The sequence below is a fragment of the Gossypium arboreum genome, chromosome 9, assembly GCF_025698485.1.
Source record: "Gossypium arboreum isolate Shixiya-1 chromosome 9, ASM2569848v2, whole genome shotgun sequence".
NCBI classification, from domain to species: Eukaryota; Viridiplantae; Streptophyta; class Magnoliopsida; order Malvales; family Malvaceae; genus Gossypium; species Gossypium arboreum.
In genome coordinates, this window is record NC_069078.1 from 88,038,667 (window position 1) to 88,063,559 (window position 24,893).

The 24,893-nt window shown below is 28.0% G+C and overlaps 1 protein-coding gene across 1 annotated transcript; it reads right to left on the reverse strand.

The window, feature by feature from the left end:
* Window positions 1-3,992: 3,992 nt before the first annotated feature.
* LOC108455948 (sodium/hydrogen exchanger 1-like) lies at window positions 3,993-10,404 on the reverse strand. The gene is made up of 15 exons (XM_017754532.2): window positions 10,179-10,404; window positions 9,491-9,837; window positions 9,268-9,386; window positions 8,589-8,686; window positions 7,860-7,919; window positions 7,716-7,762; window positions 7,429-7,623; window positions 7,303-7,349; window positions 7,149-7,215; window positions 6,949-7,049; window positions 6,648-6,749; window positions 5,976-6,114; window positions 5,809-5,871; window positions 4,860-4,943; window positions 3,993-4,731 (listed from the first exon to the last, which is right to left on the reverse strand). Exons 2-15 carry the CDS (start codon window positions 9,665-9,667, stop codon window positions 4,405-4,407), a joined length of 1,626 nt encoding a protein of 541 aa, XP_017610021.1. The 5' UTR covers window positions 9,668-9,837; window positions 10,179-10,404; the 3' UTR covers window positions 3,993-4,404.
* Window positions 10,405-24,893: the final 14,489 nt, after the last annotated feature.

The following is a 24,893-nucleotide window of genomic DNA, read 5'->3' on the forward strand; positions in this document are numbered from 1 at the left end:
ATTATTTTATGTAATTGCATTAAATAAATTTATTAATTAAATAATGAAAATAAAGAGAATATATTGACCAACAATTCACGTGTTGGAAAAAATAATTATACTAAAAGAGATGCTCTCAACCCATACGATTGAATTGGAGAATAACCAAAACTAAACAAGAATTGCATGTTTCAAGTTTGTCTAGGAATATGAGAATTTTGTGTTTGTTATTTTGGCAAAATCTTTGGACTAATGTTTTTTTTTTTAAGTTCAACAGTTTTTAAAATATTAAATTATACTATTAGTCCTTATACTTTGCAAAAATCATAGATTTAGTTCTTATACTTTGATTTGATTAAATTTGGTTATTGTACTTCTTGAATTGGTCAATTTTAGTCTCTATACTTTTCAATTTTTAAAATTTTAGTCATACCCCAAATAGTAACAATTAAATCTGTTTATTTAAATTCAATTACTAGTTTTATACCATGCGTACAATTGTAGATTTAGTCGATATTCTCTAATTTAATTATTCTAAGTCGTTATACTTTTCAAATTTTAAATTTTCAGTTTTGATGCAAAATGGCAGTCGTTAATCCATTAATTGAAATTTTAGTAAGTAATTTGTGGAAATAACAACATGACATGGCATTACACTTGTGATAATATATTTGTTGAATCGTATTTTAAAATTAATAGAACTTAAAATTTTAATAGTTATCATTTGGTAAGGACTAAAATTTTAAATTTTGAAAAGTACAATGACAAAAAAAAGACCAAAATAAAGTTTGGGGACTAAATTCACAACATTTGCAAAAGTACAATTACTAATAGCAAATTTTAATCTTTTAAAATTGGGATAATAGCAACTTTAACTCTTAACATTTATAAATTGTGTCAATTTAATAATGATTCTAAAAAAGTAACCCTCACATTTGCACAATGTGTAATTTAGTCTTTTTATAGTTTTACTTTTATTTATGACATTGAGGGTAAGTTTTAAATGAAAGAGAAAATATGAAATTTATTAATTTGAATTTTTGGGTGTTTCTATTTTTTGTACATTTCTGAACAATTTTAGTTTTAAAAGGAGGGCAAATTACACAATATGTAAACATTAAGGGTTATTTTTTTTAGAATCAAAACTAGATTGATATAATGTATAAATGTTGAGGGCTAAAGTTTTTATTATGCCAAATTTAAAATCTTTCACGTCACCTTTTTGTAAGTTATTTAACAGAAGAAAAAATTGAATAACTAAGTGCCAGTTTTGTAACTTTTCATAGTTAGAATATCAAAAAATAAACTTACCAATACTTGGGTGGCTACAATTGTAGCTTATCCTAATTTCAAATAATTTAAAACATGTAAATTTCTTTTACTTTTTTATAAATTTGGAATTTAATGCCTACATTTTTTAGGGTCTAGTCCATCTTTTTCAGATTTAAAAAATAAAAAATTTATTTGGTAACCATGTAACCAAAAATTATTGTAATGAACTTGAATTTAATAAAATAATTTTAACAATGTTAACAATTAGACTTAAGTTTTAAATTCTAAAAGTTAGAAAGACTTGATTGTTAGAAATAAAAAAATAGATATAAAATTACAAATTTACGAAGAATCTAAGCAATTATAATACATTTGAACCCTTTAAATTTACCATTAGATACATTTAATGTGAAATTAATACACTCCATAAGCATGTCATCGAGGTCTCATCTCAATGACAAGGTTGAGAAAATGGCGATTTTGAGATTCCAAATTCAAGTCCAATCCTTTTTAAATATATGTATTGTCTCTCAAATTTATTCCGATTATAATTAGTTAGTTTTGGGTTTAGTTAGTTGTCGAGTTAATTATTTAGTTCATTATTTTAAACTATTTGATTTTGATTGAAATTTTAATATAATTATAATTTCAAAAAATAATATAAATAAGATTAAAAACCATCATATTTTTTAACACCAGTTTTAAATATTTTAAATAGTGAACAAATCTAATTAAAAATGAAAGGGTAAACTGTTTAGTTGATCACTTAATTTTTAGGATGCTTTCATTTTAATCATTCAAGCAATAAAATTTTAACAGTAGTTAATTGTATATGCCACATCATGTTTGCACTTTCATTTTGATCACCCGACTTTTAGGTTGTTTTCATTTTAGTCACCAAAAATATTTTTTTAAAGTATTGATTGGGTAAAAAAATTAGGATCAAAGTGAAAAAATGATAGAAATTAAAATAACAAAAAATTATTAAAATTTTATTTGTTTATCTCATTACCGAAAAATTCTAAATTTAGGTTTTGAAATATAAAATATAAAATATTAAGAATCATAACAAATAAGTTGACATTATTAATGGATAAAAAAATTCAACAAATTATTTAATTTATTTTGATGTTTGAAATTATTTTTAAAAATTATAAATGAAAATTATTATCTTTGATAATTGTCCATAAAACCCAAATTTATTTTGATTATATTATATTGAATCTTCCATTCTAAGCTAAAAGCAAATAAAAGTCTTTGCAATTAATTGATTTTATCTTTTATTCCAAACAAAACTCATAAATTTTTCTCATAACTTTTTACCTAAACAAAGAACAAGCATTTAATTTAATTAATTGCAAGTATCTTTTCTTTTTAACTTTAGCTTAGCATGAAATATTTTAGATTATATAATTAAAAGAAATTTAAATTTTGTAGACAATTATTAAATATGAGTTATTTGAGTTGATTTTGGTAAGGATAGTCTGAAACATAAAATAAAATTAAAAATTAAAAAGCAGATTAAATTAAGTAATTTTAATATTATAGTAACAAATTGATTGACATTATCAATAGATAATATTTTTAGTAATTTGTTCAAATTGTTTTGATGTTTTAAAATTTAAAATTTGAATACTAAAATTAGAAATTTAAAATTTATTGTGATAGTATAAACAAATACAATTTCACAAAATTTGTGTATTATTTTAGTTTCTACCGCTTTTTCACTTTAATCCTTAATTTTTTTTACCCCAATCAAAACTTTAGAAAAAAAATTGGGTGACCAAAATGAAAGCGACTTAAAAGTTGAGTGACTAAAATGAAAATGTAGACATGATGTGGCATGTACAGTTAACCGTTATTAAAAATTTAACGTTTAGATAATTAAAATGAAAACGCTCTAAAAGTTGAGTGACCAAATTAAAAAAAAAAATCATTTAAGATGGCCAAAATTAATCCACATTAAAATTTGGGTCACCAACTAAATAGTTACCCAAACTGAAAAACATTTTTTATTTAGAGAAAATAATTATATCTTATTGTACACTATCAAACCTATTCTCTTTATTGCCCCAAATTTTGCCAATTACCTAATGCCAACTATTTTGATTTGTTAGATAGCCTAACTCAATCTCCTTTGAAAAAAAAAAAGAAAAGAAAAGAGATTGTTATATTTAATCATAATAATAATTACAATTAAATAAAAATTCACCCGAGTTTAATCCCTTCAATGAAATTAAATCATAAATATGTTAAACTCTAACATTAACTTATTCATTGTTCGAATAGGTTAAATTAGTCTAATCATCTAATTATTTTTACATTAATATTATTTTTATTATTAAATAGTAATTTAGGTCAAATAGTAAGCCATGTCCCTAAATTTTTAGTAATTTTAAAATTAATCTTTATACATTTATTTTAAGAATTTAATTCTTCTACTTTTTCATGATTCAGATCTAGTCATTAACACTTTTAAAATTATTTTATTAAATTTAAGTTCATTAGAATGTCATTTTTAGCTATATTACTACCAAGTGAGTATTTTTTTATTTTAAAATTGTTACACAACAAATTTAACAAAAGAATTTAACAATTGAACTTGAATTTGAAACCTCAAAAATAAAACTAAATTCTTTGAAATAAAAATACAATAACTAAATTCTAAATTTAAAAAAAAAATAAGAACCTATGGTTTATTTTAACCTTATTATTATATAGCAAGAGTGTATAAATAAAAATATAAATAAAGGAAGGGGTACTTTTAATAAAAGATATACAATCAATAAAATTAAACCTTTTACAAAAAAAACCCTCACAAAAAAAGAAAAAAAAAAAACTCCAAAACAGCATTCAATGTAAGATACAATCAAACATTAAACAGCAAACGCTGGAAAAAAATTGTTAAAATCAAATCAACCGGCCAAACTCTCACTTTTGTGTCCTTCTATTTTGTTTTAATTTTTTTTATGAATATATCCAAGTCAGACATATACCCATATTTAAAACCCAAACCCGAGTCCAAATAACATAACTCTCACGTATATATTAGCAAACTTCACACTGAAAAGCCGGTTTTCATTCCACTATCCTACAAGTTTATAAAAATTAGTGTAGTATTTTAGTACCTGGTATCTGTGATCTCTTCATTATTCACTGCCATTGTTGATCATTTTGTTCGATGGGCGATCCCGGAACGAAGGGTACGAAACCCCTTCCTCCGAATACAGGTCGCATGAACGCGTTGTCGAATTTTCTCCAATAGTAGTGCACGGTGTTGGAAGGAGTGCTCAAGAACATCCTTAAGCTTGTTGGCCGGGTTATTAGATTTCGGTCGCTTTCGTAAGCCTCTAAGTCGTGGCCATTGGTGAGAAGCGGCACGGTGAGTGACTTAGGTGTAGACGGTTCGGAAGAGAGCATTCGATTTTTCGGTGAAGGAAGCAAGATTCTAATCAATGGTTTAGTCATCAAGCCAAAAACCTGCATATGATTTCCAATGATCAAATTGGGGATCATGAACTTAATTTTCAGATTTCTTCGATGTTTTTTCATGTGATTAAACCAGAGTGTTACAGTTCGAATCGAGTTGGATGAATTGAGATTCTTACCACAGTGCTGAAAAGTACAACTGTGATTGTGCTGGTTATCATCATTGCATTCCCTCGCAACTGAGTATGGCCCAAGCTGGTAAACTGCAAAAAACGAATAGTTAAGCTCATTGTCACACATTTCTTATACTTCAGCAGAGTCGGGTTTAGGTAAAATCACTCTTCATCTTGTCTCGCCTTTACCTTATATATTTTCTAAAATACCTTTTTTTTAATTTATAACTATTTTTATATTTGAAAACAATTTTATAGGATTCTATAATATATATTTGGTTTATTTTCTTAAAAACAATATATTATATAATGTTATTTAAAATTTAGTGACAAATTAAGACAAAAAAAAAAAACTATTTCAAGAACAAAAGTAAACATTTTAAATAAAATTGGATTCGAGCAATGTCGGGTAGTATACATAAAAATTGGATAGGTCAAGGTTAGGGCCAGCAAAAGCCACCCCACCCCCACCCTGTTGCTAATCCTAAGGAACATTCATAAATGGTCCAAAGGAAAACTAGACTTAGCTAAGTTAATTTTGTGTCTAGTTAATCTAAACCGGATGAATTTATTATTTTAAATTTTTAAGTCATTTCAATTTAAGTTAATTTCAAATTTGGATCATATTAGTTGTTTATTGTTTTTGGTTTAAGTCATTTGGATTTAAAGTTTAAGTTTTTTAGTAGGATCGTTACGAGTTTAAATCATTTTAAGTGTTGATTACTTTAGAATTGTGTCATTTCAATTTACTTGTTCAAATCGTTTTGAATCTAAATTGTCCTAAATTTGATTAAATTGATTCAACAGATTCAAATTGTAAAACTTTTGTGATAAAATCATGGATTATCATGCTTGTAATTTAGCACTCTTTTTTTTTTCCAACATCCATCCTACCGTCAGTATCAGAAAATTATATAATGTTGTATTATCTACGGAAGAAGAAAATCTTTTATACCTGATTATAAGCAAGTGCCATTGAAACTGCACCACGCATAAGACCGGCCCACCAAATGGTAACCTGCAAAAATTAAGTAAGTCCAAAGCGAAGTAAGCATTCACCAATCCATTTCAAAGACCGAATAGAGATCATACAAAGTCAATTAAGTGTTTTGAAACTCATACTTGCTGTTTGAAATCAATTTTGTCACATGGAGCTTTCTTAGTCAAGTTGGAAATGGAAGATAAAGGGAAAACAAAGGCTGCTCTCCCAACAAGAATCAAGCCTAATAGAATTGCGCTCACCCCAACTGATTTCCCAGGGCTGAGAAGAAAAAATGAGTTAAATCAATCCCAAAATTCGAAAAAACTGAGTTTTAAGTTTAAATTTATTTATATTTGATGCAATATCACCAGTGAATCAAATAGGTAAAAGCACCATAGAAACCTCTATATTAGAAGTCATATTGCATTTTATTTCATTCACTCAAAAGATAGATAAATTAGTCATTGTTTATTATATTTCTGTTAAAATTTCTTTTCATTCATTTCTACTGTTAAAAATTAAGGTGACTAAAGAAATAACTAGACATAAATGCAAACCTCTTGTTGACATAAAAGGATCAATTTTTAACAGTAGAAATTGATAAAACTTTTAACAGAAAGACTAGTTTACTCTTTAATCTAGCATACAAGGACTAATTTGTCAGTTTTTTTAATGAAAATGACATAATGCAATCGGACTCATAATATAAGAGCCTGCATGGTACTTTACCAATCAAATATATGTCCAAATCTAGTTCGTTAACTTTACACTATGAATGCATCAAATATTAATATTTTAACCATTGACCTCACCTATCACTAACTACTCTCCATTTCTCAATGTCCAAAGCATCCATACCAACATAGAGGAAGATGAAAATCTCAGCAACAAATGATAGTGTGGCAAAAGCATGCCTGCAGTAATCAATTGATAAGTAATGAAATATCAATAGCACGACAATGTTGGCTGTAGGGTTGGCCAAAAAACCCCGAATCAAACCGGGATTGCAGTGAGAAAACCCGTTGCCATTCCGAGTTGGCTGGCTTTTCCGCAAGAAAAGGTGGGAAACTAATTCAAGTGTTCAAAGTAACCGATAGTGGATATTGAACATACTTGGTTGTCACTCTTGAACTTTCGGTAACATTATGCCATGTATAATGAGACATAACAATCCCACAAAAGAACACAGTGAGGATCGCACTTAAATAGAAAAACTGCAAGAAAGACAGTAATGCCAACATTGTGATTATTAGACTGTTTTTTGCATAATGTTAAAGAAAAAGGGGTCACCAGTAGAATTATGAAAACCTTACTTCAGCCAGCATATATGAAAGGTAAGCCATGAGTATCATGAGAGCAACCTCGCGATCCGTTGAGTGCCTGTTTGTAAGAAGAGGGAAGAGATATTAAGGACATTATCTTAACAACTTAATATTCAGAAAAACGAACACCGGAACGTATACGAACCTTCCGAAATAGAGCTTTTTAATAATGTAAGCACTAAGCAATCCAGCCTGCAGGAGATCAACAAAAGTGTTCATGAGGAGCAGATAGAGACCAACAATCAAGGACTGAGAAGAGAAATAGTCTTACCAAAACCCCAAGCAATGTACTCGAGATGAATAAATATAAAAAGTTCCCAACAAATTGCAAAGCAATGGTGGTGTTGATGTGAGGAAGGTCAAAGCTTTGGATTGCTTTGAAAAGAACAACCGCTGTGGCATCATTCACAACTCCCTCCCCGAAAACCAGACTATACAATAAAGGCGTATCGTCCTGATTAAGCACCTGAGCCAACAAGGAGAGGTAAATAGGTTAAAGCACAAGTGCTGGTCTTTAAGAGTTGTAAAGAGGGAATTCTAGTTCTTAAACATGCATACTTGCAAAGTGCAAACAGAGTCTGTTGCTGAAAATATTGCCCCAATGGCTGCAATTAAGAAGAGCAAGTAGAATTAACAAAAGACTATAATATAAATACAAAAAGAAATTGAATTAAAATAGATATAGTGGCATGAAAATTTTACCAAGATAATCCCCTATCTTGAGATTACCAATACTCATTTTCTTGAAAAAATGTATGGCACCTATGTCGCACAATAAAGAAAGAAATAAGAAATAGCGGTGAGTTAAAAACACAAACAGCTTAAGGTCATACTTTCTGAAAATAACCAATTTCATTTTGTATTTGTTATTGTGTATGAACAAAAGTAGGTAAAAGTATCATGAATGCCCTTGTGTTAAAAGTTAGATTGCATTTTGTCCCTTCTACGCAAAAAAAGGGCAAATTAATCCCTATACATTAGATCAAAGAGTAAATTAGTCCTTTTGTTAAAATTTTTATCCATTTCTACTATTAAAAATTGGTCATTATATGTCAGCATGAGTACAAATGGCACATCAAATGTCATTGTTCGGTTATTCTGTCAGCTATGCCCCTTTTTAATAATAGAAATGAATGAAATTTTTAACAAAAAGAACCAATTTACTCTTTTGATATGACATCACATCTAATACAAAAATCTCAATAATATTTTTACCAACAAAAGTGCATGTTTGTATTATTTGTATAGGCCAATAAAGACTATTATTTGAAAGCAATGGATTTTTCATAGAGCATCACTACAATGTCAAGTAGTTGAAGACAACGCATGCAACAACGTCCATGCTTTTGAACTTCTAGAGGCAATGATAAGAGTAAAACATGTGCATGCATACCAAGGTTTATCTATCATCAAACCCCATTAACACATTACCTAGAGATATGATGGCAAAGGATATTAAAGTGCCAACTGCACCAAACAGCATTATGGTCATAAAGTTGCGGAAAAATTGCTTCTTTTTCACCTGGAATCTGGAACCAAAGAAAAACATAATATCAATTTGCTTCCACTAAAGCAGACTATATTATCAAGTATTATCCCATTGTATGATCTAAATTAAAAGTAAGGAGCTTAAGGAATATTTAATTACTAAAAATAATCCATTAATTGTATATATCTTTCCTTTAATATCATCTTTAAGGGTGTCAATATTTCCCTACTAAAAACTCACATTCAAATACCCACATACTCAAAATGATTATTGGTAATTATACTTTTTTCACCTTGATACCTAAATTTGATAACTAAATTTATTTTGGTCTTTGAAGTTAGATTTCATCTCAAGTTTGATTAGGTAACACAAAGTATCACATCATCAAACTTTTTTATATTTGTCAAGTTTAGGAATTAACCTAATTACTAAGTTCATGTATCAAAATGAACTAAAAAATATACATATCAAGATGAATCTAATTATTAAGTTCGAGAACTAAAAGTTACATTAACCTAAAAAAAAACCAGAAAATACATATAAGTGCACTTTATAATTCAGAACAAGCAAAAAAATCAATCGTTTTATTATAAAGATTAAATACAAGCACAAAAAACTAACCCTGCATTGAAAATAATAGGTGGAAGCAAATAATTAAAGAACAAATCTTCACTGAAAACTAAAAGATGAGAGCTTTTTCCTCCTGTTGTAAGCAAAATTACAATTCCAGTGCACAGCCCCTATCATAAAAAATTATCAAAATTACGAAAACTAATAGCTTATTATTATTATTAAATATATGTAATAATAAAGAAATCTATATACAAAAATCTAAAAAGCTTACAATGGCAAGGGCAGTAATGGATTCATTCATCCATCGGCTTTCCTCTAGCAAATGACCGATCACGATACACCCGCAAAGAAGAGCAACGAATAAATTCATTGAAACTACTGAGCTGTGACCAGACCCTAAAATCGTCTCTGATTTTGCTAAAAGAGTGCTTAGTATCCCGATTGCCATTGTGTCAACGAACAATACTTTAATGATTTTGAAGTCCTTGCTAAGAGTTTTTAATTTATATTATAACTCAAAGCTCGGTTTTATAATTCAGATTTTTTCCTTTAAATATTTGAATTTGAATCAGAAAGCTCTCATTCCAGTGACGTCCAGCTGCTAGCTCCCCTAAGAATCTGTTGAAAAAAACCAAGATAAGTTCATTAGCGATTGCTCTGTTTCTTAAACAAAAAGGAGATTCAAAATCCAAGAATTCAAATTCAAAAAGAAATAAACTCAAAGTGAAACATCCGAAAAATCGAAAAAAATAATAAAAGAAAAGCTTATAACACAAAATCATGTTATTTCTAGTTTTCTTTTCTTTTCCTACACATATTCTTGGTGGCCAAACAGAGCCACGTCGACAACTCAACTCGGGAACTTCAAATATTATAGAAACAGAGAGAAGGGAGAATTTATTTACAAAAATAAATAAATAAATCAGTGAAAGAAAAAACTGACTCAGGTTTCAACTCACCTTAACTCGATTTCCGGACTTCAAAGCTTCAATCCAATAACAAAACACATTCCTTTTTGGATCATCAAATTTCCAACTGAATCAAAGCAATGCTGATTTCAATTTAACAAAAAAAAAGAAGAACGAAAATCAGCAGAGAATTTTTTTTAAAATAAATGAGAGAATCCAAAGCTTTGAGAGTTTGCAGTTCAATTGAGAGTGAGAGTGCAGGAGCGAAAGGCGAAGAGATGGGAAAAGTGAGAGAGTCCGCCAAAGTATTTATAGTATTTTCTTTTTCATAAGAAGTTAAAAAAAAATGGAAACGGTTTTAACCGTTGATGAGAATTAATTATAGAAAGTATGATAAATAAACGGTTGTGATGGAGTTGTAGATGGTTTCGGTTTGCATGGGATTGTTTCCTTAATTTTTGAAGGTGGAAAACGAAGGGGAAAGAGAAAGAAAATCGGAATGAATTACGGATGGGCCCACACAGTATCATTTTGTCGAATCAATATTGGTGTATCAAATGGAATAGGAAGCTCTCCGCTCTCCTAGGATTATTAAATTAATGTACTTTATATAATTTTTGGTCCCTTCACTTGGCAACTACATCTATTTTTGTACTTGTACTTTTTTTTTTTTTGTTCATTTTGGTTATTGGAATTGGTAACTCAATCTATTTTAGTCTTGAACTTGAATTGTGTTTATATTTGATGATCTGACTAGTGTTATTAGAATAGGACTAGATCGGATGAACTGAGAAGTGATTTAAACAATGAGGTTGAAATTTGTATCATTTGACTCAAAAATCACTTGAAATTTATAAAATTATCAATTTAACTGGTTGAATAAAAATTTTGAGTTTAGAGGTTAAACGTATATAGTAATTGGAATATTTTAAGAATCTTAGTGATTTGGTATGTTGTAACATTAATAATAAGAATAATATTAAATATTTCAATATTTTTAAGGGTAAATTATATTATTATTAAGTTTAATTTTTTCATTTAACTTCAAAGTGCTGAATTATTCAAATATTTTTATTTAAGTTATTAAAAAGTTAAGTCATTGGGTTGTTAATTTTTTTAAAAATCTAAGTACTGAGCTCTAAGTGATGATTCAATGATTCGTATGGTGGACCAATATCTATTGAAAAGTAAAAAACATACATTTGATCAAAGTCGATTTGACGATCAGAGTTGAAAATCGTAGAATAAAGCTATATAAATTTTGGTTCACAAATTCGTGATTTTCAAAGTTAATTCATGAAAAAAAATGAATTGTGGAAGAGAAGGGAAAAAAAAAAGCTTTCGATTGGTGCAGATGGTGCAAACAGAAAATGTCAGACAACAATAAATTTAACAGTCTAGTAACTTAAATGAAAACTTTTAAATAATTCAGTTATCATTTTACAACTTTTTTTAAGTTAGATGGTGAAAACGTAAACTTACTAATAATTTAATAACTTTAAGTGTAATTTACATTATTTTAAATTTACTCATCAAATTAAATCCTTGTTTGGTAGAAGACAATGACGAACTTTGGGCTAATTATGGGTAGTGATTTCTTCAATATTTTTTTCTTCATAGTTTTATTTTATTTTTAATTTCAATTCACATCATCATTGTTTTTGTCCATAGTTTCATGGTTTTATTTTGTCCACATTTTTAGTTTTTTTTTTTAATTTTGTCCAGTCGGTTTTCTTTAAAGTATACATGATTTTATTTTCACTTTTAATTATGTTGTCAAATAGACATGATATTTGTCAATATAAAGGTGCAACCAAATCTCTTAGAAACCATTCTCGAATGGTTTTATCATGATAAATTATAGTGATTGTGATAAATTCAAGAAGATGAGGAGGGGTAGGCCCTTTGAGATTTGACTTTTGTGTATCATAGATCTGGTGTGTGTCTCAGGGATTTTGGTAGTTTTTTTTTTTTAGTTGATTGGTGTTTATCATCAGATTAATTTGACAATGACAAAGTTAGGATGCAAATTTTAACAAATTGATCAAGTTAATGCATGATTTATTTGTTTTCAAATTATTCCAATGCTACAATTACTGTCAAATTACCTCTTTTTTTTTTCAAAATTATATACATTTATGTATTAATTTATAGTGGTTTATTAATCGTTTTACTGTATGTGATATCTTTATATTATTTTTTTTCATAATTCCTATTAATAATAGTATTTAAAAATATATATAAAGATTACAAAAGTGTATAAAATAAGTGAAAACGAGTGAGATTCGCCTTTTGGTGATTTCTTCAGTTTGTTGTAGCCTTCTGTTCTGTTTGTCGCTTTCCTGTCGGAAACAAAGGTTTGTCTGAATAAACAAAAATACTTGGCCGACCAAGTCTAATGCGCTTACGTAAGTGCAACTGTACCCTAACCCACCGCCTTAAAAGATTTTTTAATTAAATAAACGGATAATGTAACTTTTGATCCCTAAATTTTTTTATCCACTTTGACCCTTGAACATAAAAATTATTATTCATTTTAGTCCGTTTTGTTAATGACCGTAAAAAAAATGGAGATAATGTAACTTTTGGCCCCAAAACTTGGTAAGTAGATCCACATTGGCTCTTGAACTTGACAATTAGGTTTACTTTGGTACCTATAATTTTTTGGGGTTCACTTTAATGTAGCGACGTAAAAAAAAATTTTAGTTTCGCTTGGTCGCTAATTGTGGTGATTTATTAAACATTTGAAAACCAACTTTCGATTTTATTAACAAAGGGAGTCGCCACCGATCTTTTTTCCAGGTGTGACCGGACACCTAATAAATCATCCTTTTTTAGAAAAGAAAACTTATTCTTGCGCAAAAATGAAGGCCGAATGTAGGTCTATGTCAAAAGCCAAAGTAAAGTTGGGTTCGGGAGTCGGTTACGCGCGAGGAAGGTATTAGCACCCTTACGACGCCCAAAATTGGTATCTTATTAAACAGGTATTGTCTTAATTTTCAAAATTGCAAGTTCAAAGTAACATTGAATCGTGATCCAATCAAAACACGAGAAATTTCAAGTTTCGTTTTCTTTTGAGAAGGACGTACCGTTTTAACACGAGTCGATTGATATTCACCCAACATAGCGATGAAATCAATGACTTAATATTAAATCGGCATGTTGCCTTATTTATTGAAATTAAAAATTATGAGTAAAACATTATTTAAAATAAGAATTCGTAAATAATACAAAACGACGATGCAATTAATAATGAAATGTTAAAACTGAGAATATTAAAACAACAATATTAATATTTACAAAAAAAATAGAAATGATGTACTACCAATATAATAAGAAAAATAATATATTCATAATGACAATAAAAAATAACAATATATACATAAAACATACATATACATATATATATATATACATGACATACCAAAATGAAAATATACAACATATATTAGAAATATTAATAACAGAAAAATATATTTTATATATATATATGCTAAAGACACTACATGAATATGTACTTATATGTATTAAAAATATCTACATATATAATGGACATGAACTAATAATGATAATAAGAGTAATAATAAAAGACGATATATACCAAATAATACATAATAATTTAAAACAAAATAGTAAGTAACATTAGAGAAAATGATAAATATAATAATAAATATAACGATATATGAAAATAATACTATATAAAGAAAAGAATATATATACTCCTATAATAAAATATGTGTACTAATATTAATAATAAATATAATAAGGATAAAATAAATATAATAATATATACATGATATGGTATTAAAAATACGTATATATATAATAGTATTTGAGTATGTACATGAGACCCTATAAAATATATACATGGAAATATACAAGAAGTATACAACTAATAACATTAAGAATATATATATAATATAAATATAATATATACAATATACACATATGATAAAAACTATTAATATGTACATGTATATCTACATACACATTAAGTAAAAGTACTAATGCTAACAATATTAATAATAAATATAATAATAGATATATATGCATACAATAGTAAGAAACGGAACATAAAGAAAATATATATATATAGCTAAATATAATATAATATTAACAATATATATAAAATAATAGTGATAACAATATTACATATATAACATGGTTAATATTTAAAGCTAAATTAAATAGCAAAATAATATGAAATCTAAGGTAAATACGAAAAATAAATGAAAAAAGAAGAGAGAGGAAGAGAGAAGGAGGGGAGGGGAATCCGCCAAGGGTCGTCAATGGACAATTGTCGGTCAATCCGTCTGTCATTGGCGCCGCCACCGCACGCGATGGCCGAAAAATGTAATTTTTTTATATTTGTTTTGTATATATATATTTATTATATTTTTTTTATTATGATGTATATATATATAGATTAATAGATTCAAAAAAAAGGAAAAAAATAAAAAATAAAAATAAGAGTAAAATAATAAAGAAGATAAAATCACCTTTAGGTATTTTTGAAGATAAATTCTTTGTATTAATCAAAATTCCTCTTCTTGAATCTCAAAAAATTTCTTCTCTCCAAAATACAATAAATTCTCTCCAATCCCCTCCCTCTTTTACATTAAGATTGTGGCTTTTATAAGCTTTTACCACTTTTCTTCTTTTTTTTTTTAATTTATTTGCTTTTTCCATTGTAGGCAAGTGGAGCAAAATGGGGTGGGTGGCTAATTATGGTGATGGAGTAGATAAGATTAGGTTTTTTCTTTTTCGGATTTTTTTTTTTTGGGGGTTGGGTTAGTGTTTTGGGCTAAGTTTTGGGTTTGTATTGGGTTTTAATTGGGTAGTTGAGTTATGTTTATTTGGGTTTGGTTTTATTGGGCCCCGGGCAAAATTTGGGCCATACATTTAACATTTGAACTTGACAACTATGTTCATTTTGATCCCCAAACTTGAAAAATTCAAAAGTTTGATGATATGATACTCTAAGATTATGCCACATCATCATCTAAAAAAAATGATAATGTGGTACAATCTTAGAGTGACATACTTAATGTTTTAATAACCAAATTGATAGGTGAGCAAGTTAGATCACCTATACTAGGTTCAACTAGTTGAACCAACAACAATTAAATAAATAATTAAAAATTCATAAAAATCTAAAAAGCCAAGTAAAACCAGTATTATATATATTACTTTTTTTTTCATATTTTTATGGTTATTTATTTATCGTTGGTCCAACGGTCAAATCAGTTAAACTGGTTGAATTAAGAATTGGTGTCTTAACTTGTTCAACTATCGATTTGGTTATTAAAATATTAAATATGACACTCTGAAATTGTACCATACTATCATTTAAAATTTTATTTTATTTTTCAACCTCAAAGTACCACATCATCAATCTTTTAGATTTTTCAAGGTTAAGGATCAAAATAGGCCTAGTTATTAATTTCAAAAGCCAAAGTGGGCAAAAAAAAAAAGAACAAGTACTAAAGTAAACCTAATTGTCAAGTTCAGATGTCAATGTGGACCTACTTGCCAAATTCAGGAGGCAAAAGTTACATTATCTCATTTTTTTCATGGTTATTGACAAAATATACTTGAATGAATAATCATTTGCAAATTTAGATATCAAAGCGAATAAAAAAAAAATTAAGAAGCCAATATCAACCTACTTACAAGTTGAAGGCCAAATGTTACATTCACCCTTAAATAAATAATTATGCACAAAAAATTGTTACTGTTTGAAATAAACTCAAATAAATTATTTTTATTTATTTATTTCTATGGAAAAAGTTCTTTCGAGAATAGCTTAATATTTATTTTATTATTAAATCATAATATAATTAATAATTTTATTTGTGCTATATTTTATTTATAATCATTAAGAGAGAATTGACTTTTTCGAAGTAGTCAAGGCAGCAAATATTAATTTTAATAATTAAAGGTATTATTTCCGGATTTCACTTCCAACTTTCACAGAGAGCTATATACGGTTTACGGAGAGGACGCATCAATTAGTGGAGGTAGGTATTTACAAGATTGCTGAGTGGGACAATATTTACAAATAAAGTGCATATAAGGCTAAAGTTAGTGGTTTGAATTACGACATACTCATGCATCTCTATTATCATTGACTTGTCTAAAATTAACACTTAACTTGAGTCTTGCAAGTACCTACTTCTCTACCGATTGAAACAACCTCTCCATAAAAGTTAAAGACAAAACTTTGAAAATCTTTAATTGTTAAGATCTAAATCAATTACTCAAAAGACAACATTTTGAAAATTTCTTCCAATAACCTATTTTCCTTCTATAAATATAAAATTATTTTAATTAACGGAACACGAACCCATTGTGAAAAGCCACCTTCACTGGCACCAGTGACATTTGCTGGCGGCAACTTTGATTAGTTGCAATACAACAAGCAATTTGTATTTTATTTTGTAATATAATTATATTTTAAAAAAATTAATAATCAAATAATGTAGATTTTATAAAAAATTTCGAATATTATTATTCCTTGTTTGTGGGTTATTAATAAAATTTGTCCTTTTTTTTGTTTCATTTCACTAATGACATAAAACCAAACGACATTAATCAAACATAATTAAAACTATAAAAAAAAATCTTTAAAAAAGTGAAACAAATGACATAATCATGGTGCCTGCAATCCACGCCACGCGAGTGGCTGTGCAGACAAAAAAACCCCACGAGTGGGGAGCAGGAAACATAAATTTAGAAACAAGGATCAATTTCAATAAATGCCCCTAAACTATTACTCAGATTATAAATCAGTCTTAAACTTTGAAATGTTCTAATTGGATAATCAAAATTTCAGAGTATTGTATTTAGGTCTGTACGATGGCCTCAATGTCAATCTAGATGTTAAATGAAGTTCGGATTTGATGTTGAGCATGCTTAACACGTAAATCGATTTGTAAATACAAAGCTACATATCACATGGGCAATTTGTATTTAACATATTAAAAAAAACCATACATGTCAACAAAATTTAGTATGGCTAATTTTTTTTATTTCTTTTTAATATGTCAATTCAAGTAGCCTATGTAGTGGCGGAACATGACATTAAATTTTGAAGGACCTCTTAAAATTTTAAAATATCTCAATGGGTCTAGTTAAAATTTTTAAAATATATATTAAAATTAATGATAATTTTTAATTTTTGAGGGGGATTGATTAAATTTTTTACACCTTTTGAAAGGCTTAATTAGTATCTTTAAAATTCTTGAGGGACCTAGTTAAAACATTCAAACAAAGGACATGTTGAACATTTTCCAAAATTATGGCCCCTTTGGTTCCAATGACATTCTACCCCCAAGTTTATGCGATAGATATATACATATTTATAATGCAATCAACACGTTTTAAATATGCATCACATCATATTTGAGCTAACATTTATTGTCTAAGCTAACGGCTAATGTAATACGGACCGATTAATATGATATTAATACTTAAAAGAATCAATCACAACGTTTTGGAGATCAAGGACCAATTTAAAATCCAGACCATAACCAGAGGACTTTGGTAGAATTAACCCTTTAAAAAAATTGGAGGATCCATTTAGTTGATACTCCACCTGGAAATCATGTGGACGGTGAGATTCATCATGAGATATCCCTTTTTTCCCACTGATGCATTTAAAAGAAAAATAAAATAAAAAAGTTGGGAACAGTGCTGCCGGCATTTGACTCAGCCTGTAATGATGCCTTTGTTGCGTTAAATATGTACACGACTCAGTGAGTCACCAACATCCGTACCGTTTATTTTTGGTTTTACAATGTATGTTCACTTATTATTGTTTGTTGTTCTTATGGTCATCATGATGATCACGACCGTTCAAATTTAAATCAGAAAAAGGGAAAGAAAAAAGTAGGTCACCCTTTTGTAAAATAACAATTTCTTTTATATTTTAATATTAATATTTTATATTCATGAATATCTCTTTCAATATTATTGTCTTTAAAATTCCAACCTTATTCTATCTTTTGAAATTACTTTTTATTAACGTTTGATTAAAGAAAACTGTTATGACTAATAAAGTGGTCAGTAAAGTAATATTTCATAAAAAGGCATAATTAATTAATTTTGTAAAAAGTTAACGTATTAATATATTATATGAAAATATTATTATATTATTATTACTTTAAAGTAACTCTTAAAATTAGTAAAAGCAATCGTTATCAGTCTTCAGGGCTACAAATAAATATTCCACCAACTAAACCTGTGAAAATTCAAATTAAATAATAAAATTAAAATATAACTACATTTTCAGTATTGGGTAAACTATTTACTAAAGTATTAGTAAGTATACATTTTAATCATACAATTTTAAAATTTACAAAATGATCATTGAACTATTCAAAAGTTTTTATTTAAATCATTGAATTATTCAAAAATTTTCTTTTAAGTAATTTGATTGTTAATTTTTTCTAAAGAAAAAAGATGATTCAAGATTGGTACAGTGAATCTAGTGGCGGACCCAAGGGGCTGGCAAGGGCCTCGACCCCCTAAAATGAAAAATTTTCTATTTAGGCCCTTTATAATTTATAAAATTTTAAATTAATAATGGTAAAATTACACTTTGGGCCCTCCAAAATAATAAAAAAAATGATTTAATCCTTTGAAATTTATAAAGATATAGACTATTAAAATGGTGAAATTGCATTTTTACTATCGTAAAAATATACAATTTAATTTCGCCCCAAAAAAAAATCCTGGCTCCGCCATTGAGTGAATCGGTACTCATCAACAAGTAAAATAACATACCTTAGATTCATGTCAAAGATCGGAGAAAAAAAGTGTTTGGATTTTGGTTCATAGATACATGATATTCAAAGTTATTTCATGAAAAAATATTGAATTGTAGAAAGGGGAATAAGAGTTTTTGATTGGTGTAAGTGGTGCAGACGAAGGAGGCCATCCAACATCGATTTTAATAGTCTAATGAATTAAATAAAAACTTTCGAATAATTTAGTGACTATTTTGTAACTTTTTAAAGTTAAGTGATCAAAATATAAACTTTCTAATAATTTAATGACCTTACATATATTTTACCTTTTAATATTTTATATGTATGCTAACAATGAATGCATCTAATTGGGCTAAATTGAGGTTGGTTTTTTTTTTTGTGAAAAATTAAAATTACAAAATAATTAAATTAGATAAACAAAGAGGATCCTCAAATAATCTTAAACTAAGGCTTCTTTAGTATTACTTCTAATAAGCATTTTTGGGACAAAAAACACTTTTGAGACAAAATCACTCCTAAACAAATTACTTTTTGAGAGAAACAGTGTTTCTCCAAGCCAAAAATTAATCCAAAAGTACTTTTTTGATAAGCTAAAAATTTTGGCTTCTCTCCAAAAGTTTTTTTTTTCTCCAAAAACACTTTTGAGAAGCATTGCTAAACTAAACATTAGCCAAACTATCTGCAATTGAGTTCTGTTCTTTAGGCAAATGTTGAATTTTCCATTACTTAAACATATTCAGGACTTGAAGTATTCTCCTGATTAGGATCAAATTAGAGTTTCTGGAAGAGCCATCTTGAATAATGTTAACAGCCTCAATACTGTCAGTTTTGATTGAGACCCCATCGAATCATCTTTTCAAAAAAAGGTTTAACCTATCTAAGATTTCCCAAAGCTCAGCCTTTGTCATTGTGCAATTACCCAAATATCGGCAGAATCTAATGATCCACCCACCATTATGATAACATATTTAACCTCCAACTACTGCAAAACTTTCATCAAGCATAACCGAACTATCTGTTCTCAAACAAACCCAACAACTAGCTAAAAGTGAAGAGTGGAGATAATTGTGAGGCTTGTGACATGCAATTTTGGAGATTAAAATGTATTGCTTTGCCCTACTAAACGAAAATTTAAGAATCTCATCATTACTCCAAGAAATGCCTTGAAAGGTAAACAAGTTTTGATTCTTCCAAATACGTCAATCAATGATCCTAAAGAGGCATGGCCAATCCACCCTATCCAACGAAATGTTGAGATGAGTACGATTTAGAACCTAATCGAAACGGTGGTTTCGGGACTACGAATCCGAGACAAAAAAATATTTAAATATTATTTTTCGTGTTTATTATATGTGAATTTGCATGTGTGAAAGTTTCGTATAAAAATTTGATTGTTTGTGTGCTTAATTAAATAAAAAGGGTTTAATAGCATAAAATGAAAACTTGATAGTTTAACGTATAAGGGTTGAATTGTTATTGTCTTTTTAAATGGAAGTACTTATGTTGTAATTATGCCATTGGCTATATGAGTGGACGGTTGTAGGCATGATTTATATGGTTTTATAATTAAAATTTTAAGGTTAAAATTGTAAAATAATAAAAGACATATATGATATATTATTACATAAAAAAAAGAAAGAAAAGAAAGCCATGCATTTTAGCTCATATTGTGACCGAAACTAAAAAGAAAGAAAAAGAACTAAAGCTTGGTATATTCGGCCATTGTTGGTTCAATTTTAAGGCATGTTTTGTCTTGGTTTTTGATAATTTTTACGTTTTTGTAATCGTTGCTTCGAATACTACCCGACCCATGCTCTAATTTTTTATTTCGGTGAATATTTTGTGTTATGCCTTTGATGAATATTTGTGTTTTGTGATGTTTGATGATAAAATATCAAAAATATGTTTTAGATTAACATGTTTTGTATTGGAGTTTTTGATGATTTTGAGTTATTAGGACTAAATTGCAAAAATAATAAATTGAGGGATTAAAATGTGAAATAGATGAAATATATGGACTAGTATGTTTATATGGAAAATTTGGCCCAACTATATTGTTGTGAGATTTTGTGTATTTTGTGTTTTATACAATTAGGATTAATTTGTAAAAAGCATGAAATATCAGGGGTAAAATGGTAATTTTTCATTTATGTGTTGTTGGATTAAATTGAATGAAATTGTGTTTAAATGAGTTTAATTTGAAATTCTATAGATCAAGAACAAAGGAAATCGAACTTGGATCGGGGAAAAACAAAAATAGTCGAATAGCCGATTTGTAACGTCCGTCGATACCCGAGGTAAGTCTTTAAGCAATTAAACATGGTTTATTTTGAACATAGAATGTTTTATTGTGATGATTCGAATTTTATAATCTATTAGTATAATAGTCGAATGGATGTATCATTGAATTATTGTGGTTGAGTTTCATTCGACTGGTTTAAAACCTCTGAAAGTGTGTATGTGTTACGTGGAATATTATATGATTCGATATATGAAATGTTATGGAATGATTCTATATTTGTGATATTCGGGCTTTGAGCTTAGCAAGCCTTGTGCTGGTGACTTTGATCGGGCTTTGTGCCTAGCAGGCTTAATGCTAGTGAATAAATATCAGACCTTAGGTCTAGCAAGCCTTGTGCCAGTGTGTGATTCAGGCTTATGCCTAGCAGGTTTTATACTGGTGATTTGTTTACAAGTCTGTGATTATAAGATTTCAACTTATTGTGGATATTGAGCAAGTGAATTTGAGATAAATTACCTTGTTTATGTTCGGCCACATAGGTAAGTACATGTAAGCTTATATTGAACTTGTATAATCGGTTGCATGTGAGGTTATATTAAATTTGAATATTCGATTACATGTGAGTTTATATTGAATTTGTGTATTCGGTCATATGTGAAGTTAACTTGAATGTGCCTATTCGACTATATGTGATGTTCTATTGAATTTGAACTATAGGTTACATATGATGTTTTATTTAACTTTTATATATTCGGCCATTTGTGAGTCCATTAAGAATTTTGTGTATTCGGCTATACATGTAAGTGCTAATGTGATAACATATTTGTTCTTGTATAATCGGTTATATAGGAAATATATATATGATGATATATATTTGATTTTGAACATTCGGCTAAGGTATCTTAATGTGTTAATGTGTAATATTATTGATATAATTTGGTTAGTTGAATGTTTTGATTATTCATTGAGTTGTTTATTGTGCTTAAAGCTTACTAAGCTAAGTTAGCTTACTCTTTGTGTTTGTTTATTTTGTTTTATAGATTTTGGTTGTAAGTCACGAGCTCGGGGATCGTTATCGAAGTCATCTACACTATCATCAACTTTCGGTACTATTAAAAGTTTATTTTCGAACTTATGGCATGTATAGGCTAATATGTATTTTGTTCAACTTTGAATATGTATATATATATATATATTGAGCCATGTGAATATGGCTTATCTTTAGAGTTTGGATATGGTTATGTTTGGCAATGGTTTATCTCATTTTGATCATAATGATATGTGAAGCGAATGAAAAGTAAATGTGAATGGTATTATATGTGCTGGTAATAGCTTGAAATGATAAGTGGAATTGGCTGTGGTTGGTTGCTTGGTTTTGATATGTTTAAATATAAATAAAAATGGTTTGATGATTTGATTTTGATATATGTTTATTCATTTATAAACGTAAGCTCAGGTGTTAGCATGTTTCATGTATACTAGAAATACATGATATGAGGCATGCCTATATTCGAATATGCAAAGATTAGTTTAGTTCGGTTTGCATGAAAAAAAAAATGTATAAGTACTATAATTAGTTATGAGTTTATTAATGGTGAATTATTGAGATTTTATTGTTTAATAATGTTTGTAAGTGAGACATTGATAAATGACCATTTGAATAGTGGTTTTATGCAATAGTACACCATGAGCATTATATGCATTTTTGCAAAATTGATAATTATGTGTACATGTATACATGTACTTTGATTGTTAATTCGAATGATGGTTTGGGTATATAATGAAAGTATATGCGTATGTTTATATTTGTTAATGAAAATGTGATTCTTTGAAAGGTATAGATTCGGTTAAATTTTGAGATATGATTCATAAATGCAATATGATAAATAAAGCATGTTTAATATTTAATTAGCCATGTGCTTTATATATTTATGAGTATGAATTGTATGAATGTGTGAATGTTTGGAGTTTTATTTTTGCTCCGTAATGCATTGTAACCCTAATCCAGCGACAGCACGGGTTAGGGGTGTTATAATTATGAAGGTTTTTGTTTGTTGGTTAATTTTTTTTTCTGTTTATAGTATTCAGCTCATTTATAAGACTTCACCTTATGTTTAAGATCAATTTATTTAAAATTATGTCTCGTGTTTTTTTATAAACTTTTTCAAGAAAATTGAACACATATATTCATGAACGAGCAAATAAAAAACTAGTTATAATAATAAATAATAAAAGTAATAAAATCATTTTATTGTTGGGAAAATCAACTCTTTTAAGAGAAAAATTTAAAGTGTCGTTCTCTAGATAGTTGACTCGAATTTTTAAGTTTTGTCTCCAACCTTTTGTGGGGAGTTGTGTACAGCTCAAAGAGAGAAGCGTCTCGATCAATGAAGGTAAGTGAAGTTTTAGTTAGTGGTTTAAACTATGACGCGCCCCTCATTATTCACGCACCTATTCCAAGACTTTCATATACTTCCTTCTATAGACTAAAACTCCCTCCGTTTGAACCAACTTTCTCTCACTCCCAACTATCAAAAGAAAAATAGTTGTAAATTTTATATTTTCATCAGTGCTAAAGTCAAATTTTAATTAGAAATTTAATATTAGAAACCCTGTTTACTTATTTTCAAAGAAAACCAAAATTCCACAATAAAACCATTGAAAATCCAAGTTGACTTTTCTCTCTAGATATTTTTCTTATAAATGTTTTTATTTTCATCAAATGTTATATTTAAGCAAATAAACAAAGAAAAAGAATTTCTGAGCTGAAAGGCATATTTCACAATGGGGAAAGTATGTTGCGTGGAAGAATCCGATGATGCCGGTTTAAGTCTCACCGGATTTCTCATCGTTTTAATCTTGGCGATTCTGTTGATGTCGATTTGTAGCCCTCAGCCACGACGTCCTGTTTATGCTGTTTATCGTTACCGATGATCGGAAAACGAATATACGGTGACTGCAAATTTGTTGAAATTTGTAAGAATTTACGAGCTCTTTTCGCCTATTTTTCCGGGAAAATTTGCTGCTTGGGGTTCAAATATATGGGTTGTCGATGTTTGAAATATTGAATTACTGGATTCTTTTTTCTAATCTGAATAACAGTTCAACATGTTTTTAATCTGTTTGAAATAGATATGCTTGTTACTTCGAATTCAGATTCAAATGATTTCAAGTTTAGTTTTTGAAAGTTGTATTATCATGAATTCGAGTTATTTCAGATTATTTATTTTCTTTTAGTTAAATTTTTTAGATTTATTGTTTTGAAACATTAAGTTTAAACTAGTTTTAAATTAAGTCAATTTATGTTCTCGTTAACTGATTCAATTAATTCAATTTTTATAATCAAATTAAGATAATATCAAGTTAATATGATTCAAAGTTGTTTTTACTTCACAATTCGCATATTCATATCATTTTACAGTGTTATAATTAGATCGAACCGATTGATATATGAATTCAAAGACAAAAGATAGAATCAATTTTAAGTCAAAACGCCGAACTAATAAAAAGGTAATTCAAAATAAAATAAATTGATTGAACAAGTTTATATTTTTTAATATATTTTAAAATTTTATTATTGAACCAACAATTTAATCAAAAACAATAATTTAATCAAAAACAATAATCTAACCAGTTCAACCACCATTCCAATTTTTATGTTATAATATGTCATAATTATTAGTAAATTTAAAATTTAATCTCTATACTTTTTAAATTTTAAAATTAAAATCCAAAAGTTAATATTGTTAACTA

Excerpts from the sequence above, each read along its gene's own strand:
- LOC108455948 (XM_017754532.2), bottom strand. The coding sequence starts at position 9,667 with ATGGCAATCGGGATACTAAGCACTCTTTTAGCAAAATCAGAGACGATT. Across the intron at positions 7,763-7,859 it reads CAAGATAGGGGATTATCTTG|CCATTGGGGCAATATTTTCA; the intron begins GTAAAATTTTCA and ends TCTTAATTGCAG. Across the intron at positions 6,115-6,647 it reads TGGAGAGTAGTTAGTGATAG|CCCTGGGAAATCAGTTGGGG; the intron begins GTGAGGTCAATG and ends TTTTCTTCTCAG.